General features: G+C 44.9%; 1 protein-coding gene across 1 annotated transcript in view; it reads right to left on the bottom strand.

The window, feature by feature from the left end:
* The window catches only part of ARL15 (ARF like GTPase 15), a 462998-nt gene extending 442343 nt beyond the window's left edge, over positions 1 to 20655 (bottom strand). Inside the window, exon 1 of the mRNA XM_069556557.1 lies at positions 20471 to 20655. Within this exon, the coding sequence (XP_069412658.1) occupies positions 20471 to 20518 (48 nt within the window). The 5' untranslated portion in view covers positions 20519 to 20655. The remainder of the gene's footprint in view (positions 1 to 20470) is intronic.
* Between the last annotated feature and the right edge of the window lie 748 nt (positions 20656 to 21403).

The raw sequence follows: 21403 nt of genomic DNA, 5'->3' as shown, positions 1-21403 counted from the left end.
CAATGAAGTGATGGGACTGGATGCCATGATCTTAGTTTTCTGAATGTTGAGTTTTAAGCCAACTTTTTCACTCTCCTCTTTTACTTTCATCAAGAGGCTCTTTAGTTCTTCTTCACTTTCTGCCATAAGGGTGGTGGTCATCTCCATATCTGAGGTTACTGATTTTTCTCCCAGCAATCTTGATTCCAGCTTGTGCTTCATCCAGCCCAGCATTTCTCATAATGTACTCTGCATATAAGTTAAATAAACAGGGTGACAATATACAATGTTGATGTACTCCCTTCTCCCAATTTGGAATCAGTCTGTTGTTCCATGTCCAGTTCTAACTGTTGCTTCTTGACTTGCATACAAGATTTCTCAGGAGGCAGGTCAGGTGATCTCTTCTGCTGAAGAATTTTCCACAGTTTGCTGCGATCCACACAGGCAAAGGCATTGGCGTAGTCAATGAAGCAGATGTTTTTCTGGAACTTTCTTGCTTTTTTGATGATCCAACAGATGTTGGCAATTTAATCTCTGGTTCCTCTGTCTTCTCTAAATCCAGCTTAAACATCTGGAAGTTCACGGTTCACGTACTGTTAGAGGCTGGCTTGGAGAATTTTGAGCGTTACTTTGTTTGCGTGTGAGATGAGTGCCATTGTGCGGTAGTTTAAGCATTCTTTGGCATTGCCTTTCTTTGGGACTGGACTGAAACCTGACCTTTTCCAGTCCCATGGCCACTTCTCCCTTAATCTAGCCCCACCCTTCTGTCTGTCCCATTATTTCCACCACACCCAACAGAATCCTCCCTTCTGGCCAGGCCAGCACCCCCTGGTCCTGGGAGCAGAAAAACTCTATCCAACTGCTTTGTCCACATTGTTCTCCGCATGGAGAGCCCGGCACAATCTGCCCCTTCCTCTGTATCTGTCTAAATATCGCCTTTCTAAGTTCAGCCCAAGTATCTCCTTCTCCTGCTCACATCTGTCACCTTTTATCTGTATCAAGAACAGCAAATAGGTTTCACTATACATACCAGGCCCAGACAATGGAAAATACATTGCATGGAGAATTCTGAGCCTTCATCCCTGCTCAGAGGGAAAGGGTTCTGTGATCAACAGTGGTTTCTGCCAAAGGCACAAGGGGGAGAAGTGACAAGATATCTGTTACACATCTTTTTCACCTTTCGGCTGCTGGCTGGAGCTGCCTAGGCTGTATGGGAGCTGCCCTCGCTGGCCCCGTTGCTCCTCACAGGCACTGCCAAGTGTCTCAACCACTAGCCCAATTGCATACTCCTGGCCATTTTTCTCATCCACTTTGTGCAATGGGCCTTGACCTTCCTGTGTCTGAACCAAGGAGGAAAGTCCGCGCCTTTTTACGCCTTTCTATTGGCATCTGTGTTCTGCATCTGTAACGGCTACTTGCAGAGTACACACCTGAGCCAGTAGAAGGATGACTGGTTCACTGACCACTGATTTCTAACAAGTTTTGTCTTGTGGTTCATGTGCTTAGTTACTCAGTCGTGTCTGACTCTTTGCGATCCCATGAACTGTAGCCCGCCAGGCTTCTCTGTCCGTGGGGATTCTCCAGGCAAGAATACTGGAATGGGTTGCCATGCCCTCCTCAAGGGGATCTTCCCAACCCAGGGATCAAACCCAGGTTTCCTACATTGCATGCAGGTACATTCTTTATCGTCTGAGCCAGCAGGGAAGCCCAGTGGCTTGGGCTTGATAGGCCTACTGATAAACATTCACTCAGATCTCCTGGTTCAGAAACCAGGAGAGACTGGATATAAAAAACTGGGGCGGGGCTTGTTTGAATACATCATCGCAGTCAACTCTGGACTTGTCAACAGTGCCACCACACCCTCGCCAGCTTGTCCATCCAAGGCTGGCCTTTGGCTCTGTTCACTTTCTGTGTTCTGTTCACCAGGGCTCAGCAGCATCACCAGTGGTATCGTAAGAAATCTGAAGATTATCCAAAATACAGAAAAATTATCATTCTGTTTTTAAGTTTGTTGTCAATGGAATTATCTTCAACTTGAAGCTTTTTGATGATGCCTCTCTTGGCATTATATAAATAAATGTATATCTCTGTAATTTTTCTGCTCCTTCATCCTCTTCAAGATTTGCTCTAAGAGTTCTTTTCCCCTAGCAAATTTGTAAGCTATCTAATAACAGTCTAATCAAACTGAAATTGCAGGTTAAAGTATGACGCTGCATACCAGGTCAGGAATCTGGAACTCTGTAATTGTGGCTGACCTTCTGCTGATTTGGGGTTTGCCTCTGTAGACCAAAACACCTCTCTACGCCTTACAAATCCCCCAACAGCAATGGGTTTGAGGTCAAAGGTGATATCACCCCCTCCCCAGCCCATCCCACTAGGTGGGAGACGCCTGGGCACCCACAGTGTGCCCATAGCTTCTCACTGTTGCGTGCTAGGCAGGCAGAGAAGGTGCGTGTAGAGAAAGGAAGGGCCCAGCGGAGGCTGGTGCAAAAGACCTCTAGCACCTTCAGCAGCCTGGTCCACCAGGTGACTTCACTGGCAGGGCAGGGCACTGGGAGCGTACCTGAGGAGCAAGCTGCTGTGTCCCCCATAAAAGCGACTTGTTGGAGGCCCTCAGCTGGGAGCTCAAAGGTGCCACGGGGCAGCCCTGCCATCTTGGATCACTCGCCATGAGCCATCACGAATTCCTGGCCTGGGATGGTTTCTCTTTCTCCTTCCAGGCAGAGTTATAAAAAACTTTAAGGCACTTTTTAAGTTCCTCTCAATATTGCAAAGCTGTAACTTGAAGCAGAATTTATTTTAGATGCACTCAAAAATTCCATGGAGACAAATGGCAGTAATAAAATGGACTTATTACCAGATATGTAAAAAAAAAAAAATCTCACTAGAAGGCTGTTGAATCTCCTGGCCCCTCTGTGGAAATCTAGCAAACACACAGTAGAAACCCCTCCTCTCCTGGGACAGCACCGCCTCCGTTGCTGCCACACTGACAGAGGTGGGAACTGAGAGAGGAAGTGGAAAGAGCCCACGTTTGCTAAGGATGCTTGGTGGCAGAGGCCTTCAGGACATCGTATCCTGGACATTCTCCTGCTGCCACCTTCATGCAGGAAGCAGGTTCTCCTGGCCCCCCTCCCCCCCACCTTAGGGCCTTCATCAGTTCCCTCCATCCTTCTCCTGGCTCACTTTCCTAAACAAGGGTTCCTTGCCCACAAGTTTTCATGCAGAAATTGTATTCTCCGTGTTTCAGTTTTCAGAGTCTCTTTAAGGTTTTAATTACACAGAAAACCTTCCCTGCTGTTTAACAAAAAATGGAACACTTTGGGGGAAAACTTTATGGGCAAATAAACTTTGGCACTTTTTCCGACGGAATAATTATTTGAAACCATAAAACAATAAATATTTAGGATCTCCTCTGAAAACTGAAAAATCTGAGCAAGTCCTGACTGATTTGGGCCACTGGGTTCTAGAAGGCATACCTGGCCAGAAAGATCCTTGTCTGTGAGCCAGAGATGTTCACTGTGAGTTTTACTTCTGTTAGTGCTTTATTTTTGAGTGACCAAAAGTCTGGGTTAATTCAGGATTTGATGCACGGCTACTACTTCGTGGCATGCACTGGATGGCTGACATAGGAAGAGATCCTCATCTAGCTTGTCTGCCAGTTTTCTATTTGCTAAAAGCTGTAACATAGCAAACTGTGACCGATTTGTTATTGTGTTAATTATAATAATCAAGGAGATTAATAAAATTACTGTTAAAAGAATAAGCATTTGTGGCATGAGGAAAGTTAGATAGGAAGAGAAGCGAGAAGATGGGGAAGGGGTCGGGGAGGGTAGAAATAGGACTTTACTTTTCCCAAAACTAATCTGGGCATATATCCTTCAGGGAATTATTTTAAAACCTAGCAGATACCTATTCTACTGTAACTAGGTATTTGAATACAGGGCTGCACATCTTAATTAAAATTGAGGACCTAAAGTCACTATGTTTCATTTCAAGCAAATCAATAGCGATTGAAATGTTGTTTAGTAAAGAAAAGTCCTTGCTAATGTTGAAAATCCAAGAAAATGCTACCACCCTTTTTTTAATTGAAATTTCTTTATTTTGATTTAATCTACACAGAGACTTTCTAAATTGAAGTACAGCTGATATACAATATTATGTAAGTTACAGGTGTACAATAAAATGATTCACAAATTTCAAAGATGATACTGTTTACATTATTATAAAATAACGGCTAAATTTACCAAGTTGTACAATATATGCTGGCAGCTTACACACAATCGTTTGTAACTCTTACTCCCCTACTATCATGCCCCTCCCTCCTTCCTTCTTCCCACTGGTAACCACTAATTTGTTCTTTATATCTGCACGCACATCCACCTTTAAAAGAATATTCATTTGCTATTGCTGCTGTTGTTTTAAAATCACTCACACAATAATATAAAAACTGCAGAAAAACTGCAGCCTGAGTCCACAAAAATGACAGAGAACAGCTCCTCTTCAGGCTCGTGAAGTAATCCTGCCCACAGCCCAGGATCAGCTCACAGGGGCCCTGAAATGTCAGGAAACCCAAAGGAAGCCCAGGAAGGATAGAATAATCCTGTCTCAATGACCACGTCTTTAGAACACACATCTTAAACCCAATGGGGAAAATCATTTTACACTAAGAAATATTACTGGTGAACACCAGGGATGTACAACAGTTCTATGTAAAATAAAACAGGGAGGAAGAGAACTTCAAACATCACAAGAGGTTTTCTACATCCAGCGCAGTAACGTGAAAAAAAAAAAAAAAAGCACATTCAGGAAACATTCAAAATGACAACATTATCCAATAAATCAGCCCAGTGCTCTGCTGTCTATAACATGCTGCCTCTTAGGAAACACTAGTAAGGGAAGAAAAGTTCTCAAAAGCAGAAATTTGACTCTCAACCTGCTTGAGACAAAAGAGAAGTTGAGAGTTCCAAGCAACAGTGCAGTCTACAGTAGGACCTCAGAAAACTTACCCCCTTAAAGTGAGCTGACTCACTTGGCCACACTTATATAACAGCAGAACCAGCCTGTGGCAGGACGTGGGCCACCCTCTGCCATGCCAGGACCTTTCACCCCTACAAATGAGAAACAGCTGCTACTTAACCTATCAATAAGCAGCTGCAATATTTTTCCCCCCTAGACCTCCTACAAATACAATACAGAGAGTCAGACCAGAACATCTCGCTGGAGTTAAGGAAGTGGAAAGACCTTCCTAGAGTATCTGTCCATCCCTCTTATCTGGGAGTAGGATGTGCCCCCTCCTCCTGGCAGCCAGATTCTGCCATATGACCTGAAGCCCTGGCTATAGTTAACTGGATCAAATTGGACCCAGAGACAAGCTGAGCCACCCAGAGCCAACCAGATTCTCTCCTTCTGGAAATCTGATACTGAGTTATGACAAACTAAATAGTCTGGTTTGGAGGTTCTTACACTGGTTTTTTGCCCCCTGGGAACACTGACAATATCTGGAGACATTCTGATATCATGGCCGGGGTGGGGGAGAGGTTGGGTGTTGCCAGCAACAAGGGCATAGAGGCCAGGGATGCGGCTGAACATGCTCCAGTGCACAGAACCACCCCCAACACAAAGAATCAGCAGCTGCGGTATTTTTAACCTAGTTACTCTGCACTATGTTTATTAGGTAGGGGCAGAAAGATTTTTGAAAAGCTGGTATTAGAAAAAGGAATAGAATCAGAATGGCGTCTTTTTGGTGACAACAGTATCTTAAGTTCTTGTCTTATGTAGAAAGTTCCAGTACAGTAACAGCAAATATTTATCATGCTCACGGTACTAGGCTCTCTACTGAATGCTTTCACATTGATGTATTTTAACTGAGTGGTAGGTAGTATTATGCCCACTTCGTATATGAGGAAACTGAGGCACAGAGGCCACACGGTAGGTAAGTGACAGAGTTAGAATGCAAATGCAGGGGGTCTGACGGCAAGGTCGTGCCCTTAAATATTACTCCGTGCAGCCTCTCAGCCCAACCACTGACTTAGTAGCCGTCTTGTGCACCTATGTCGGGCTCTGGGGACACAAAGAAGCCCACAACCCAGCCCTGCACTGTGACACACTGTCTTCGGTCCAGTAACAGAACCAAAGCAAGGCTGTAGCTAGTGTATCAGCACCTCTCTGCCAGTGTGCAGTGGGGACCTTGGCAAGCTGACTGGGGGCTGGATCGCAGGCATGCTTGCCTCCTTGGTCGGGCACCTCTGTGTAGTTAGTGTCCAGTGAGCTTACTGGAGCAGCCCTGGAGGGAGCCTCAATTCAGGCTTGTCCGTGGAAGACTGCAAAAGAGACAACTTGGAGTAGAGTGAGAGGGAAAGGATGAACTTTCCAACCAGAAGTTATTGTGCTACACTACACTCTGTGGTCACCTCAGACAGAAGCCAGGCTTACACAGTCTTCACAGCTTTAATAACAATTCATCCAGATTACTACGTGACTGCCTGGGCAGGAAGCTGCTCTGACAAACCAGCCCTAAGCAAGCTGCCTTCACAAAACCAAGAAGCTGCCTGAGACTGACCAGCTTTTGGTCTACTGGGAAGATCTGGGCCATCCTCAGCTTCTGGACTCAGCACATTCGACCCCCAGTGCTCTGCCTTGGGAGTCTGGTACAGGAAGGTTTGAAGGACCTAAACTGCACGCCGCCTCCTAGGAGACACAGCCCGTGAGAGAGAGTCAGATGCTGACAGACTCCCTTAAAACAGCCCTGTTCCCTCTCTCACCAGGGACCAAGACTCTGTTGGAAGCACTACTGCTCTTAGCAGAAGAGTAGCCTGAACGTCTTCGGAATCAAGTCACTGAGCTATGTGTGTATCTGAACAAGGACTCCCTCCTTGCAGCACAACCAACTTAGGCCCACTATCTCCCATCTGCCTGACCAGGGAGCTGCTACATCAAATTATTCAGGGAAAACATCCACCCAATTCCACCATCTTCCATGTTACAGTTATTTTTACCCCACGCTCTGCGGAGGCTCTGCGCCTCCTCTCCAGCAATCCAATCTCTCCCACGTCCAGTCCCTCGCCAGCCTCTCCACAGAGCCCTCTTGACACGGTGGTGTTGGTACAGGGGGTGGCTCAGGGGGCGGTGGTAGAAGTCGGGATGGTGGGGTAGTTAATATGCATTAAGTGTGCAGTATTGGTTAAAAGGGAGGGCTTCCTGGGTTCAAAGCTTAACTCTGCCACTTCCTAGCTGTATTTCCTTCAACGAGTTGCTTAACCTTTCCATGTCTCAGTTTTAACATCTGAAAAATAGAGATGACACCTACCTCACAGGGCCCTTAGAAAGTGCCTGCCAATATATAACACTGAAGAGGTTTTCCGTATTGGTGCTAGGACAACAGTAAGGTGGGCGGGTGGGGGGCGTGGGGGGTAGGTTGGGGGGGTGCGGCGGGGGGGGTGCTGGTGCTGGCAGAAAAAGAGATGTCAGGCACTGTTCTAGAGTACTTGTGCTATTTTAGTTAATGCTCACAACCAACCCAAGAGGTAGTTACTCTTACTATCCCACTTTACAGAGGAGGAAAATGAGACAATAAGAAGTTAAGCAACTTGCCAAGTCTACAGCAGTGAAGCCTGGCAGGCAATGCAGCTCAGAACCTGCTGTACTCAACAATGAAACAAAAACTCCTCTACACCCACAAAGGCTTCCTAAGTGCCCCCTATGGCCTAACGCAGTCTCTGGAGGTCAACCTGGAGGATCTCCAGAGCCCTCCTTCTCCCCTACTCCTTTCAGGACTCAGGGCAATGAGCTCAACATCTAGTGCTATCTGCCTTTTCTTGTCAAGGACATTGGCCAACCTTCCCCTCTTTCACGGAGGATTTCTGAATCTGCCTCAGCCTCTTGCTCTAGCCCAAGTCCTATCGACTTTGTCAACCACAAGGGTGCGCTACCCAGCACCTTGGGTACATTTCCTCTTCTGCTTCCTAAGCTTCCCATCTTTCCCAAGGCCAACCAGTCACACATTGGAGCCTTCTCTCACATTTCCTCTTCTGCTTCCTAAGCTCCCCATCTTTCCCGAGGCCAACCACAGTCACACATTGGAGCCTTCTCTCCAAAAACTACTCTATGTCTGCAAAATTAAATTCATATACCCCATCGTCTCCCGCAATGAGTTTTCTCTCTCAGTTTTCTGAACAGTTAGTCCAAATAACACCTATTGTTCAGTCCCATCAGCACCACCCATCCTTGCATCCTCTACTCACCCTTCCTTCCTTTCCACTAACTCGGAGCTCACAGTGGTCTATCATTTCCACCAACCTCTTGCCCCTGTCCTAAATTTCCTCTCTTCCATTATCCACCCAGTAACTCACCCTGGAAAAAGCCCAACTTTTATTAATCTAACGGTCCACCTTCTTGAAACCTTCCTTTCCAGACAAAGTCTGGAAGAGAAAAAAACAAAAGTACCATAGACATCAGATTTTTGTCATTGTTGGATCACGGTCTCCGCACCACAACCAATGCACCTGTGACCTGGTCCTCAGTGCCCTGGTCTTTCATTACAGCTACTTCAGCTCCAACCCCTAGGCAATCATATTTCAGTCACACTCAGCAAGACAACCTCACGTTCCACTTCATCAGCATTTAACAATCTCAAGTTCAGCCCCCTTTAGAAAGGAAAGCAGTCCCTCAATGTCCCTAGTCGCCTTCCAGTTCCAGCCTGAGCCTTCTTCTCATCCACAGTGAAATTTCCAGACAGCCTTGACTGCAGCGGTGTCGTTTCCTCACTTCCCACTGGGCCTCTGAGAGCCTCTGGCCAAGGTCACCATGCAGCCATCTTCTTCCATGATCTCTGGGCCACGGGAAACACAATTGGCTACTTCCTTCTCCCGGAAAGTCTCCCTTCTCAGCCTGTGAGATGCGACACTCTGCAGGTTTTCTCCCAACCTTGCAGCCTCTTTCTCTCTCAAGATTCCTTTCCTTTTGCTGATCCCTCGAAAACCATGTGCCTAATATGTACCGGCCCTGAGAGAGACACTAGACTTCCTCGGGTTCTCCCTTCCATACTGAGCACAACCCTCCCTGTGTGAGCTCAGACGTGGCCATGGCTTCAGTTACCATCAAACGGTTAAGGATGTGAGGTCAGACATTAGTAAGACCTGGGTTCATATTCTGGCTCCACCACATTGCAGGCATGACATAATTTCTCTAAGTCTCAGTTTCCAATCTCTAAAAGGATAAAAGCAATAAATCATGCATGAAAGATACTTAGCACTGTGCCTCACAATGATAATTTAATAATATAGTTACACACACATATATATGGCTTTCCAGTTGGTGCTAGCGGTAAAAAATCTGCCTGCCTATACAGGAGACGCAACAGATGCAGGTTTGATCCCTGGGTCACAAAGAGCCCCTGGAGTACGAAATGGCAACCCACTCCAGGATTTTTGCCTGGAAAATCGCACAGACTGAGGAGTCTGGTGGGCTACGCAATTCATGGGATTGCAAAGAGTTAGACGTGACTGAGCGCGCACACACACACAGCAAGTAACAATAATGTTACATACTGCTTTTAACTCATCCAAAGCTCACCTCTAAGCTCCCACGTAATTCAGATTCTGACAGTGAATCTCAACTTGGACTTCCCACAAGCAGTACAAACTCTGAACTCAAAGCCTTCACTTGCCTTTCCACGTGCTGTTCCTTCAGGGGTCACCTGCCACAGTCCATGACCCATTTTGCCTCCGTGATGTCTACAGTGGTTCTGAAACATGCCCATAAATCCTTCGACTTCCCACCCACAGTCCATGACCCATTTTGCCTCCGTGATGTCTACGGTGGTTCTGAAACATGCCCATAAATCCTTCGACTTCCCACTACCAAGAGGTGGTGCCTGTTTCCTGCCCTCGTGACTGCCTTGATGAATGAGTGCCACATAAGTGATGCTGCACGACTGCTGAGGCCAGGTTAGAAAGACCAGTAGCTTCCACCAGTTTCTCCTGATACGTGTACTCCGTGAGCCTTCAATCTGGATGGAGGCAGTGCAGCTCCCTGGGGCCTCATGTAGAAAGATACATGAAGAGAGATGCCCCAGGAGTCCACCTTTTCCAATCCCCCAGATTTGCATGTTGCCAGACCAGCATTCTAAGAAGTCTTGAGATGCGCCCAGCCACCATCTGATGGTAACTTAATAAGGAATCCTGAGCAAGAACAGCCTAATTGAACCCAATTCACCTCCAGATTCATGAGTTTAAAAAATGACTGTTATTAAGCCACTGTTTTAAGGTGGTTTGTTACTCAGTAATAGATAACCAGGACAATGTTCAAATCAAAAATCTGAAAATTATCCCTACAATCTCCTTTGTTCTCATCTTCTACAGTCAATTACAAAATCCCGGCAATTCACAGATGTTACCTAAATCCATCTACTTTTCTGCATCCTTCCTGCCTCTATCTGGCTGTGAATACCATCATCTCACTCCTGAATCAGGATAGCATCTTCCAAACGAGGCTTTCAGCCTCCAATCCGCTGCCCTTTCCAGCGCCTGTCCACACTGCCACCTGACATGACCATGTCACCCTAGGCAAACTTTAAAGGTTCCAACGATGTGACCCTAGGTGGACTCTGCAACAAAGTGTACCCAACTGTTCCTGACTCTGCCCCAGCCACACCGAACCCTGGGAGTTCCTTAAAGCGATAGGGTTACTCACCCCCAACTCCCTGCACATGCTGTTCCTTCTGCCTGGCCCTGGCCCTGCCTGTCACTGGGCCAACACTCCTCAACTTCAATGTTGCAGATTAAAAATGACTCCTCTGAAAAGCTCACTTTGGCCCTCAAGTCCAGGTTAAGACTCCCTTTTATATACTCTATTAGTAACATGTATTTCCCTCTGAGTAGAATATGCCACTCCAAAACATCATTGCTTAGTTTTCATCTCTACAAGAGTATGAGTTCTCTGAGGGCAAGCCAATATCTTATTCACTTATATATCCCTAGTGCCCAGAACATTACCAAAATACAAAAGGCTTATAAAAACTTAGAGCTGCCTGAATAAATGATAATTATGTAAAGGCAAATTTATGATCACTCACTTAAAGAATTAGAAAGAATGGAAAAACAGATAGCTATTCCAAGAAGGATACAAGATGATTGAGGAAAACTTTAGATATCTAATTAACCCCACCTCTTTATAGATGAAGAAACTGAAGGCAGTGACATTGACTGGTTTGCCCAAACTGTACACTGAGTTGCTTGCAAAGCAGGAATTACTACCAGGTCAACTGACCTCCACAGTACCTCTTCAGCAAGACAGGATTTTCAAGTAAAATCATAAAACCAAAGAATATGGCCAATTAATTTCTTCAAATTAAAAGAAAAATCTGCCTTATGATCCTCCTATATTATATTGTTCTCATGCCTGAATATATGGAAGTAGCTCTGGGCAACTTTAAATTTCTTTGGGTTACCCACTCATCAAAATAAATTAATGACTGACAAAGTAAAGACTATTGGTAAGGATACGAAATAACTGGACCTTTTACACTACTGGTATAAGTCTAAGTGGTAAAAGTACTTTGGAAAATGTTTGGCAGTATTTAGTAAACCTAAAGAAGAGAAGCAAAAAAAAGACGAGAAAAGGAAAGATATAAGCATCTGAATGCAGAGTTCCAAAGAATAGCAAGAAGAGATAAGAAAGCCTTCTTCAGTGATCAATGCAAAGAAATAGAGGAAAACAACAGAATGGGAAAGACTAAAGATCTCTTCAAGAAAATTAGAGATACCAAGGGAACATTTCATGCAAAGATGGGCTCGATAAAGGACAGAAATGGTATGGACCTAACAGAAGCAGAAGATATTAAGAAGAGGTGGCAGGAATACACACAAGAACTGTACAAAAAAGATCTTCACGACCCAGATAATCATGATGGTGTGATCACTCATCTAGAGCCAGACACCCTGGAATGTGAAGTCAAGTGGGCCTTAGCATCACTACGAACAAAGCGAGTGGAGGTGATGGAATTCTGGTTGAGCTATTTCAAATTCTGAAAGATGATGCTGTGAAACTGCTGCACTCAATATGCCAGCAAATTTGGAAAATTCAACAGTGGCCACAGGACTGGAAAAGGTCAGTTTTCATTCCAATCCCAAAGAAAGGCAATGCCAAAGAATGCTCAAACTACTGTACAATTGCACTCATCTCACATGCTAGTGAAGTAATGCTCAAAATTCTCCAAGCCAGGTTTCAGCAATACATGAACTGTGAAATTCCAGATGTTCAAGCTGGTTTTAGAAAAGGCAGAGGAACCAGAGATCAAATTGCCAACATCTGCTGGATCATGGAAAAAGCAAGAGAGTTCCAGAAAACATCTATTTCTGCTTGATTGACTATGCCAAAGCCTTTGACTGTGTGGATCACAATAAACTGTGGAAAATTCTGAAAGAAATGGGAATACCAGACCACCTGACCTGCCTCTTGAGAAATCTGTATGCCAGTCAGGAAGCAACAGTTAGAACTGGACATGGAACAGCAGACTGGTTCCAAATAGGAAAAGGAGTACGTCAAGGCTGTATACTGTCACCCTGCTTATTTAACTTAAATGCAGAAAACATCATGAAAAACGCTGGGCTGGAAGAAACACAAGCTGGAATCAAGATTGCCGGGAGAAATATCAATGACCTCAGATATGCAGATGACACCACCCTTATGGCAGAAAGTGAAGAGGCTTTTTAGTAAAAGCCTCTTGATGAAAGTGAAAGAGGAGAGTGAAAAAGTTGGCTTAAAGCTCAACATTCAGAAAACGAAGATCATGGCATCCAATCCCATCACTTCATGGGGAATAGATGGGGAAACAGTGGAAACAGTGTCAGACTTTATTTTTTTGGGCTCCAAAATCACTGCAGATGGGGACTGCAGCCACGAAATTAAAAGGCACTTACTCCTTGGAAGAAAAGTTAGGACCAACCTAGATAGCATATTCAAAAGCAGAGACAACTAAGGTCCGTCTAGTCAAGGCTATGGTTTTTCCTATGGTCATGTATGGATGTGAGAGTTGGACTGTGAAGAAGGCTGAGCGCCGAAGAATTGATGCTTTTGAACTGTGGTGTTGGAGAAGACTCTTGAGAGTCCCTTGGACTGCAAGGAGATCCAACCAGTCCATTCTAAAGGAGATCAGCCCTGGGATTTCTCTGGAAGGAATGATGCTAAAGCTGAAGCTCCAGTACTTTGGCCACCTCATGTGAAGAGTTGACTCACTGGAAAAGACTCTGATGCTGGGAGGGATTGGGGGCAGGAGGAGAAGGGGACGACAGAGGATGAGATGGCTGGATGGCATCACTGACTCAATGGACGTGAGTCTGGGTGTTGGTGATGGACAGGGAGGCCTGGTGTGCTGCGATTCATGGGGTCGCAAAGAGTCAAACACGACTGAGCGACTGAACTGAACTGAAAAACATTACAGAAATAAAACAAGTTTCAAGACAATAAGGTGATATGTTACAATTTTGTTAAAATTATTAACCACAAAGAATACCACATTATTTACACATATATGCAAATATAACAAAAACGCAACAACAACAAAAAAACCCACACATGAGAACAGTGCCTACTTCCTTTGGGGTAGTTGCCACCATGGAGAAGGATGAAGAAAGCATGGGAGAGCAGAAGGCTTTCACCTTAAAGCTTCTTGTTTTAAAAATCATCCAGCATTTTGAAGTTAAAATGGCAAAATACTAACAGCTTTAACTGGGGAGATAGGTACACAGAAGTGTGTTCTCATTTTCTGTACTTTTCTGAACATTTGCGTTTAAGATAAAACTGTGAAAGAACTGTATTTTACTTTAGCTCCTGACTCCATGTACAGACTGATCAAGGAACAAGTGCAGGCCTTCTGCACCTCAACCAATGATCCTGGGATGGCTCCAGACTGTCAACTGCTCCACCAGAGAGCCTGGAGAAGCTGCTCTCTCTCTGTGCAAAAAGAACTCTCGGGAATCCCTCTGGGGGAGACATGGCCACAATTGCTAGGGTCGAAGTCCCTGACCCAGAGAGAAGCAATCTAGAAGTCAGAACCATTCCCAGCAAATATGGGTACAAAGGAGTCTGATAAATGAGATGTCCCTGCAAAATCATGTGCATCTGGCTGTGAACCAAAGTGCAGTGCATGCTTGTGCACCGGGGGGTGGGGGGTGGGGGGGCAGGAGGGTGCAAAAGGTGAGCGAAGTCTCTCGCCTGAAGGTACTGACACATGTACCTCCTCAACTGCAGCACAGCTGTCACTGAGTTCCCAGGGGGGCTTCTCACAGGTGACGGCAGCAATCAAGTAACCTCTCAATTTCCAGTCCTGTGTCTGAATCATGGCCCCTCTCACTCATCCTCTTAACTATTAATTATTACCAGTTATAGCAGTACTGAATAATGCTTACATGCATGGGCTTGGAATCCCCAAGCTAGCTGGTACCCTAGCCCTGACATTCAGTTACATGATCCCAGCCATTACTCCACCTCACAGAGCCTTAAGTTCCCAGTATCTAGTCAACAGGACTGCCGGAAGGATTAAATAGGGTAATGCAGGTAAAAACACTCTGCACAGTACGTGATATATAGTTCCGTATTCACCCTGCATCAGACTCAATTCTAGTGATAAAAGGATAATCAAGATAGTCAGGGACCCTGCACTGATACAAGTTACAGATTCAGATAATGAAAACATCTGCAAAGCGCCCAAAATTAAGAGTTTTAAGATGGCAACCACAGGGCGTTCAGCCAAGCATGGGGGCCCTTCTGAGCCACATGCCCATGAAGCCAATCCTGCCAGAAGCAAATGTGTTCACTTTGCTGATACTCAGAAACAAGGGTCAACAAGAACTGAGTTTTTCAGATTCAACCATACACCAGAAGCACTTGGGGAAATGCCAGGGGAAGAGCCACAGCATAAGTAAGGAGGCCACAGGCTCCAAAATAAAAGCCCATTTTTAACTCAATTTGTGAGAAGTATCAGCATTTGTTAACCAAAATGCAGTTACCAAATTTTCTCTGAAAATCTTTTCTTCCTCAAAAGCAAACCCTTTAGCATCAGGAGACTCTGCCCAACAGAAACTCATAAGCAAAAGGCCACTTGGGCCTAATGTCTGCTAGGCAAAGCCCCACTTTACAGGCAGCACTTATTTAAGGAGCACAGCAGATTTCAAATAAACTGCCAAATAGATCCTGAGTCTCAGGGACCTCTTCAAAAAGACGACTGGGGCTTGTGACTCTGAAGGTGTCCTTGAAGTGACACTAGGGGGCAGAGTACCAAGGTTGCCTGGAAACCCACGTGTGGTTATTTGAGAAAACATTAGATGGTGAAGGTCACCTAGGTGCCCAGAGTCAGGACATCACGGGGTGAAAAGCTCAGGACATGACACAGTTTTCTTTCTATCCAGCCTTCCTTTTAACAGGCATTTAGCAGAGACAAGTCTTTGAGCACAGCGGAACAGCGACCAGCCTGCTCCTGGCCCCTGGTTTCTTGACTGGAGAAGTAACATGGTAATTACATGAAATACACTGTAAAATCTTCAACTGCATTCCAATAGCTTTAACACCAAGCTGGAAGGAAGGCAGTGAAGAGGGAAGGTTCTGGGACCACAGTCCCACCTCTATTACTTGTTAGCTGTGTGAATTTGGGGCAATTACAAAACCTCTTTCAGCCTTGGTTTAATGCATTATGTGTGGAAAGCATTTACATTATCTGGCACCACAGTACGGGTTCAATAAACAGTAACAACTATCTTATCCTCATAATACCTATGCTTAACTCCCCCCACCCTCAGCATGCCTGCAAGCACACAGCTTAGGCATCCTTCAGAATGCAAGCTCCCAGAGGACACAAATAATCCCCATGTGTGCTCTCTTGGGATTCATGCTACAAGCCTGGAACCACAGACAGTTGAGAACCAGAGCTACTGCCTTATATCGCAGTTTCTGCCTCACGGTCTGGATATTTTTGAAACTTTTTTGCTAAAAGAACCAGTTATTGTGTTCTCTTTTTATCTTATGATTTATTAATAAAAGAACACCTATGTGACTGACTAATCCAGTTGCAGTTAAGATTAAAAATATATGGCCTATATTATCACTTCATACATAGAACACGTAAGTTATACTGTTCATAGTCATTCACAGTTAAAAAGCAACACACTTCTAAGACCACGGAACATCAGGTAAAGTCATAACTGTGCCTTCACTCCTCTTTTAGAATAGGCTCATTTACAACTTAGTAGAACCTCAGAGTTCTGTGTATCGATACATCAAGAGCTTCTGTTCTTGGATGGTTGATTATCTGGTTTGTATTCTGCAAATGGTGATGGGTTTGTGCTGATCCATCTATCTTCTTTCACCTGATCTTCCCTATTGACACACAAATTTTTATACGACAGGTTTAGCCTGTGACCAAGAAACTAGGCCAGGTTCACCAACCTATACAGAAAAAGAAACCTAGAACGCTGGCCTTATTAGATCCCAAACCCAACATACAGGTGAAATGATCATTATCTGATAATTAGCAGCCATAGACGCACTTTTAGATGTCACATTTTCAGGCCCAGCTTTGCACTTCAGTTCACAATGAAACAAAGAAACACACAGAGATGACCTACAGACAGCCAAGGAGCACATCACAGGCTGCCTCTTCCCCCACCTGCCTACCTATCTGTCCACTGCCACAGGTTCCTGCAGAGCCACCCACAACCCTCCAGTCCCACAACCAAGGTGATCCCAGTGGGGGCTCATCCTCCATGACTTTCAGGGTCATGCACAAAGCAGGGGTCCCATAAACATTTGTTAGATGGATTAAGGAACATATTTTATTTTTTATAGGTAGTAAACAATCCTCAAGGAAGTCTTGTAACTTCCTGCTTGCTGATGACATTAAATCTCTCCATATACTGAGACTAATTTAAAGGTAGCCCAATCTTTAAAACTGGGCAGTCACAGTCATTCTACAGGGGGCATAAGAATAATATGAGTAACATAACCACAGTATATATTAACATTCTACATCTGAAAAGCAACATGCTATTTATAAATCACTCTCCCTCCATCATCCCATGTAATCATCACTGGCATTACACAAAGCATACCAAATTTTATTGATGTTATTTTGATGGCAGAAGGGGGGGAAGAGGTAAAATTCAAGCCAATCAACATGAGTCCGGACATAAAGAATATTAAACCAAGAGGAATCTAGAAGTTGATTTTGTCCAACCTTTCAGGAAAACCTGGTAGACACGTTTTCCATTATAGCTTAACTATTTTCTCCTTATTCAGAAAGTTCCACACACTGTCTTACTAGTTCTACCTGTCAGAAGAGAAACAGGAAGATGCTGGTACTGCCCACTGGAACAGCAACAGAATCTTCACCTACAGACTGGACAGGTGTGAACATGGCATTTAAAACCCATTCCTAAAATGGGAAAAAGGTATATGGCCTGTCAATACTGAGATTTTTATATTTAAATATTGGAAAACCAAGACTTTTATTTTTAAATGGCCACCCAGGCAAAACAAATACCTTGATAATCTTAAAGTTAAGAGTAAAAGATACATTCTGCATTCCCCAGAGTAAAACACCTAATCCAAACAGATGTTATCTTGTCTTACTTTAGAAGCTGGAGAGAAAAGCTGTCCCTTCTCTCTCATATTCATTCAACAAATAAAGATAGGGTACAGGGTGATACATGAAATTACTAAGGATACATAAATTACCATTATTGTAGTTCCCTAAACTGAAATCAATCAAAACTTTATTCTAAATAGAAAGGCACTATCCCTGGGCTTCACTCTATCTGTCACCTCTAATTTATAGCATTTCCTTCAAGTTAAGAAATCAACAGTAGCCTCTAAGATCAGAGAGTTTTATCCTCTGCTTTAATATTCAGTCTTATTGAAAGCACCTCTTTCTCTCATTTATCTTCCTTCCACTGTCCTGCAATTAAAAAAGGTTAAGTGATGCCATCCAGCCCAAAAACAATGGACAATGCATACACACACAGCTCCCTCTTCTTCCAGCAGCAAGAAGAAGAAAGTCAAACACCGACTAAAAAGAAAAGAGAAGAAAAAATGGCATACGCACTATCCCTGTCAAGTGCATGGACAGGGCACTTACTCTAGTCCACAAGCTCAGCAAAATCTGAAGGGTCAAACTAGAAATGACAGGAGTGTATTTTCTCTGGAAGGTACGTCAAAGAACTTGGGAACTGATTTTTAAAATAAGATGATAACGAAATTGATTTCACTTTTCAGAAACTGGTTTTTAATAAACACCACATAAAAACTATGGAAAAGCAAATGAGTCCATCTGAAAGGCAAGAGGAATGATGTGTGGAACATCATTTTCTCTGAGAACTAAGTAAAATGTAAACACAGAAGACCACCTGCAGAGGCTTTTTCCTTTAATGTTTAAGGATTTCCTTAAGTCTTTTCACAGCGGATACTTGACACACTCATCAGAACTGACTTATTTCCTTTAAGAGTTTTTTCCTCACCACCAATGATTAGCCAAGTGATTTTTACGGGACTGTTTCACTACACTTGTGAATTTTTAAAAAAGCATAGCTAAGGTGACAAAATAATGATTTTTTTTCAAAACAGAAATGCATAGGGTATATGCGGGCGTGGCAGGTAAAACAAAAAATAAAGCCATGTCAAATTTGGGGCCCATTGGTTTTGACACATAATTTAGGAAATTGAGGAAGAAAGAATCTGCTTTTCAGGTCATCTAGAGCACCACAAGCATTCCCCATCAGGAAATCAACGTGAGTAATTAACCAGAGTCTTCCAATTGTTTTCCCCCACTAACTGCTATACCGGGTTTGGCACCTCAAAGACAGGTTTACAATGCAATTTGCAACTTTAAAACTCACTCAGCAAATAAAAGAGCAAGTTCCTTTTTAGGAACTACTTAACTAAGCATTCAAAATCAGCTTTCATTAATATAGGTAAGGCTGCCCTTTCCAATTCCATAATCATCCTCAACAAACTTTGGCTTTAATTCCGGCAAACTGCAAGACAAAACCATAGTACTGTAGGAGACAAGCTACAAAATAATCAGTTACTTAATTCAGAAAATAGTCTTTAAGAAACATCTGACAACTCTCTTACCCTACATAGCACTTTACATTTTAAAGAACCCCCAATCAGAAAACCTCCTTAACTGGCTACACTGTGGGCACCTAATGTCCCTTTATCACAAAGACAGAGGAAGTTACTGACATCAACAAAGGAAGAAAACAGAATTTGAATTCAGTTTTTGACTCCCCTCGATCCACAAGGTCATGTATTAACTGCAGTCACCACCCCTCCCCACAAGCCCATCAAACCAGGAAGATTTAGGGGAAATAAGCCCAAATACAAGATAGCATTACAAAACCAGTCCTTGCCCAGCGTTTCTTGGCTATGAAAGCATTCACAGTCTTTCTTAGTATACAGCATTAGTGTAATTCCTAGAAGGCACTGGCAAATCTCTGCCAGGCCAATCTGCAGGCAGAAACCAACATGCTTGTTGAACAGCATGTGTTCAGCAAGATGACAGGACGGTCAATGTCTTTACCGTTTACTTCAACTCTGCATTGCAACAGGGGTTCTAGACGAAAAGGTAAACCTGGTAATTGTTTAGGATTGAACACAGCCAACATTAATGAGGATCCGCGTGAACACAAACACGCACCTCTGGGGAAATAATTTCTCGAACAATATGCGGTATTTTGCATAATTATACACACACACATAAATCAAGTGCATTTTTAAAGTAATGTTCAGCCCCAACATTAAGCTGACACTTTTCCCACCTAAACTTCTCAACACAAGCCTGGCCTAAAAAGCACAAATAGGGTCCAATCTGTGCACCGGGTAAGAAACAAGCATCCACGGCAGGGACGGCGAGGCAATGCCTGCCTACCCAGTCCTTTCTGCCCAAGCTGCGATGTAGTTTAGTCCCGTCTACTATATGGTAATGTGCTTTTAAAACCTCGCGGCGACCGAGGTCAGAGCTTTAGAGATCTAATAACAACCAAATGACCGGAGCTGCCGGGCACTTAGTAAGCCATTCCGGTTATGGCTCTTTAATAGTACCTGGAGTTCTGCTAAAGGCAGAGGGGAAAACTCCTGCTTCCTGGGGAAGAAAGTCCTCTGCAGGAGTGCAGAGAGAAGCAAAGAACCGACCACAGGCAAAAGACGCCCCGCCGCCGCGGCCCCATTTCTCGTGGAGCGCCCGTGCGCCCCTCGTCCCACAGAACCGCTGGCCCGGGCCGCACCTTTACCTGTCAGTTCCACCACTCCCTGGGAGCTGCGATCCCACGGCCTCAGCTGCCACCCCTCTGAGTCCCGGCACAGCTCCAGAGCTGGCTTCGGGAGAAAGAACCCCAAAGGCATCCCATCCCAAAGAAAGAAAGCAAAAAGGCTCTTCCTCCAGGCGGAGGGACATCGGGCACGTTGAGGTCCGAGGGGCGACACGCCACCCCTGCCCCGCACCTACCAGATAATCCATGTACAGAAACGCCTCACTTATCCGGAGATCAGACATCCGACAGCCTAAAGCATCCGGAACGGCTCCGAACCCGGAAAAAAAAAGCAGCGTCTCTGGCTGCGAGCAAGCAGCCCCTGAAAAAGCCAGCAACAACGAAAATAACCGAGAGAAGTCGAGGAGCCGAAGATTACACAAGGGGCGCGGCGATTGGCCGGGCGGGCGGGCAGAAGGAAAGGAGAGCGTTCATTGGTTGTGGCATCTATAAAAGGCAGGCCACTGCGGGTGGCAGGGGAGAAGCGCGGGAGCGGCCGGGGCGCTGGTTCCTGTGAGGAGGGCGGAGGGGCGGGGGCTAGGGCTGCGCGGGCGGAAGAACGAGCCGGGGAGCGGAAAATCAACCGGTGCTGTTGTCGCCGGCGTTCCGTGTGCTTCCGTGGCCTCCGAGTTGGGTAAAGCGGAACCGAACAGTGTTCCATAGGAGTAGAGCTTAGTGTCTCCTTCCATCCCCCAGTAGGAAGCTCGCGCTGAAACGTGGGAGGCGTAGAAGCCACTTAATGCTCCCTCTCCGGAGCGATTTCCCGAAGGCCCTGTGGCCTCGAGACTGCACAGCTGGGATGACTGGAATGTGTAAGAAGGTACTCTGAACAGGCAAGCCTGTGACTCGGGGGCGGCCCCTCCCCATTTTCAGAATGTGAAGCGAAGGTGGACAGCTCCATCCTGATGTCCTGGGGGTATACAGAAGCCCCGCCCGCAGCAAGAGGTAACCTGGGAGGTAACCCTCTTATCAGAACGTTAGATTGCCCCCAGGAGAATCTGCTCTTCACCAACGGAAAAGGCAAAGAAAAAAAAGTTAAGGGACTCTGTATAAGTCGGTTATAGACTCAGGACTCTCGGGAAGCATCAATTGGTCAGTTCTTTGCGTGTTTTGTGCCCAGTTACACGGTA

Source organism: Ovis canadensis, chromosome 16 (genome assembly GCF_042477335.2).
Source record: "Ovis canadensis isolate MfBH-ARS-UI-01 breed Bighorn chromosome 16, ARS-UI_OviCan_v2, whole genome shotgun sequence".
Taxonomy (NCBI): Eukaryota; Metazoa; Chordata; class Mammalia; order Artiodactyla; family Bovidae; genus Ovis; species Ovis canadensis.
This window is presented reverse-complemented; position numbering and strand designations above follow the sequence as displayed.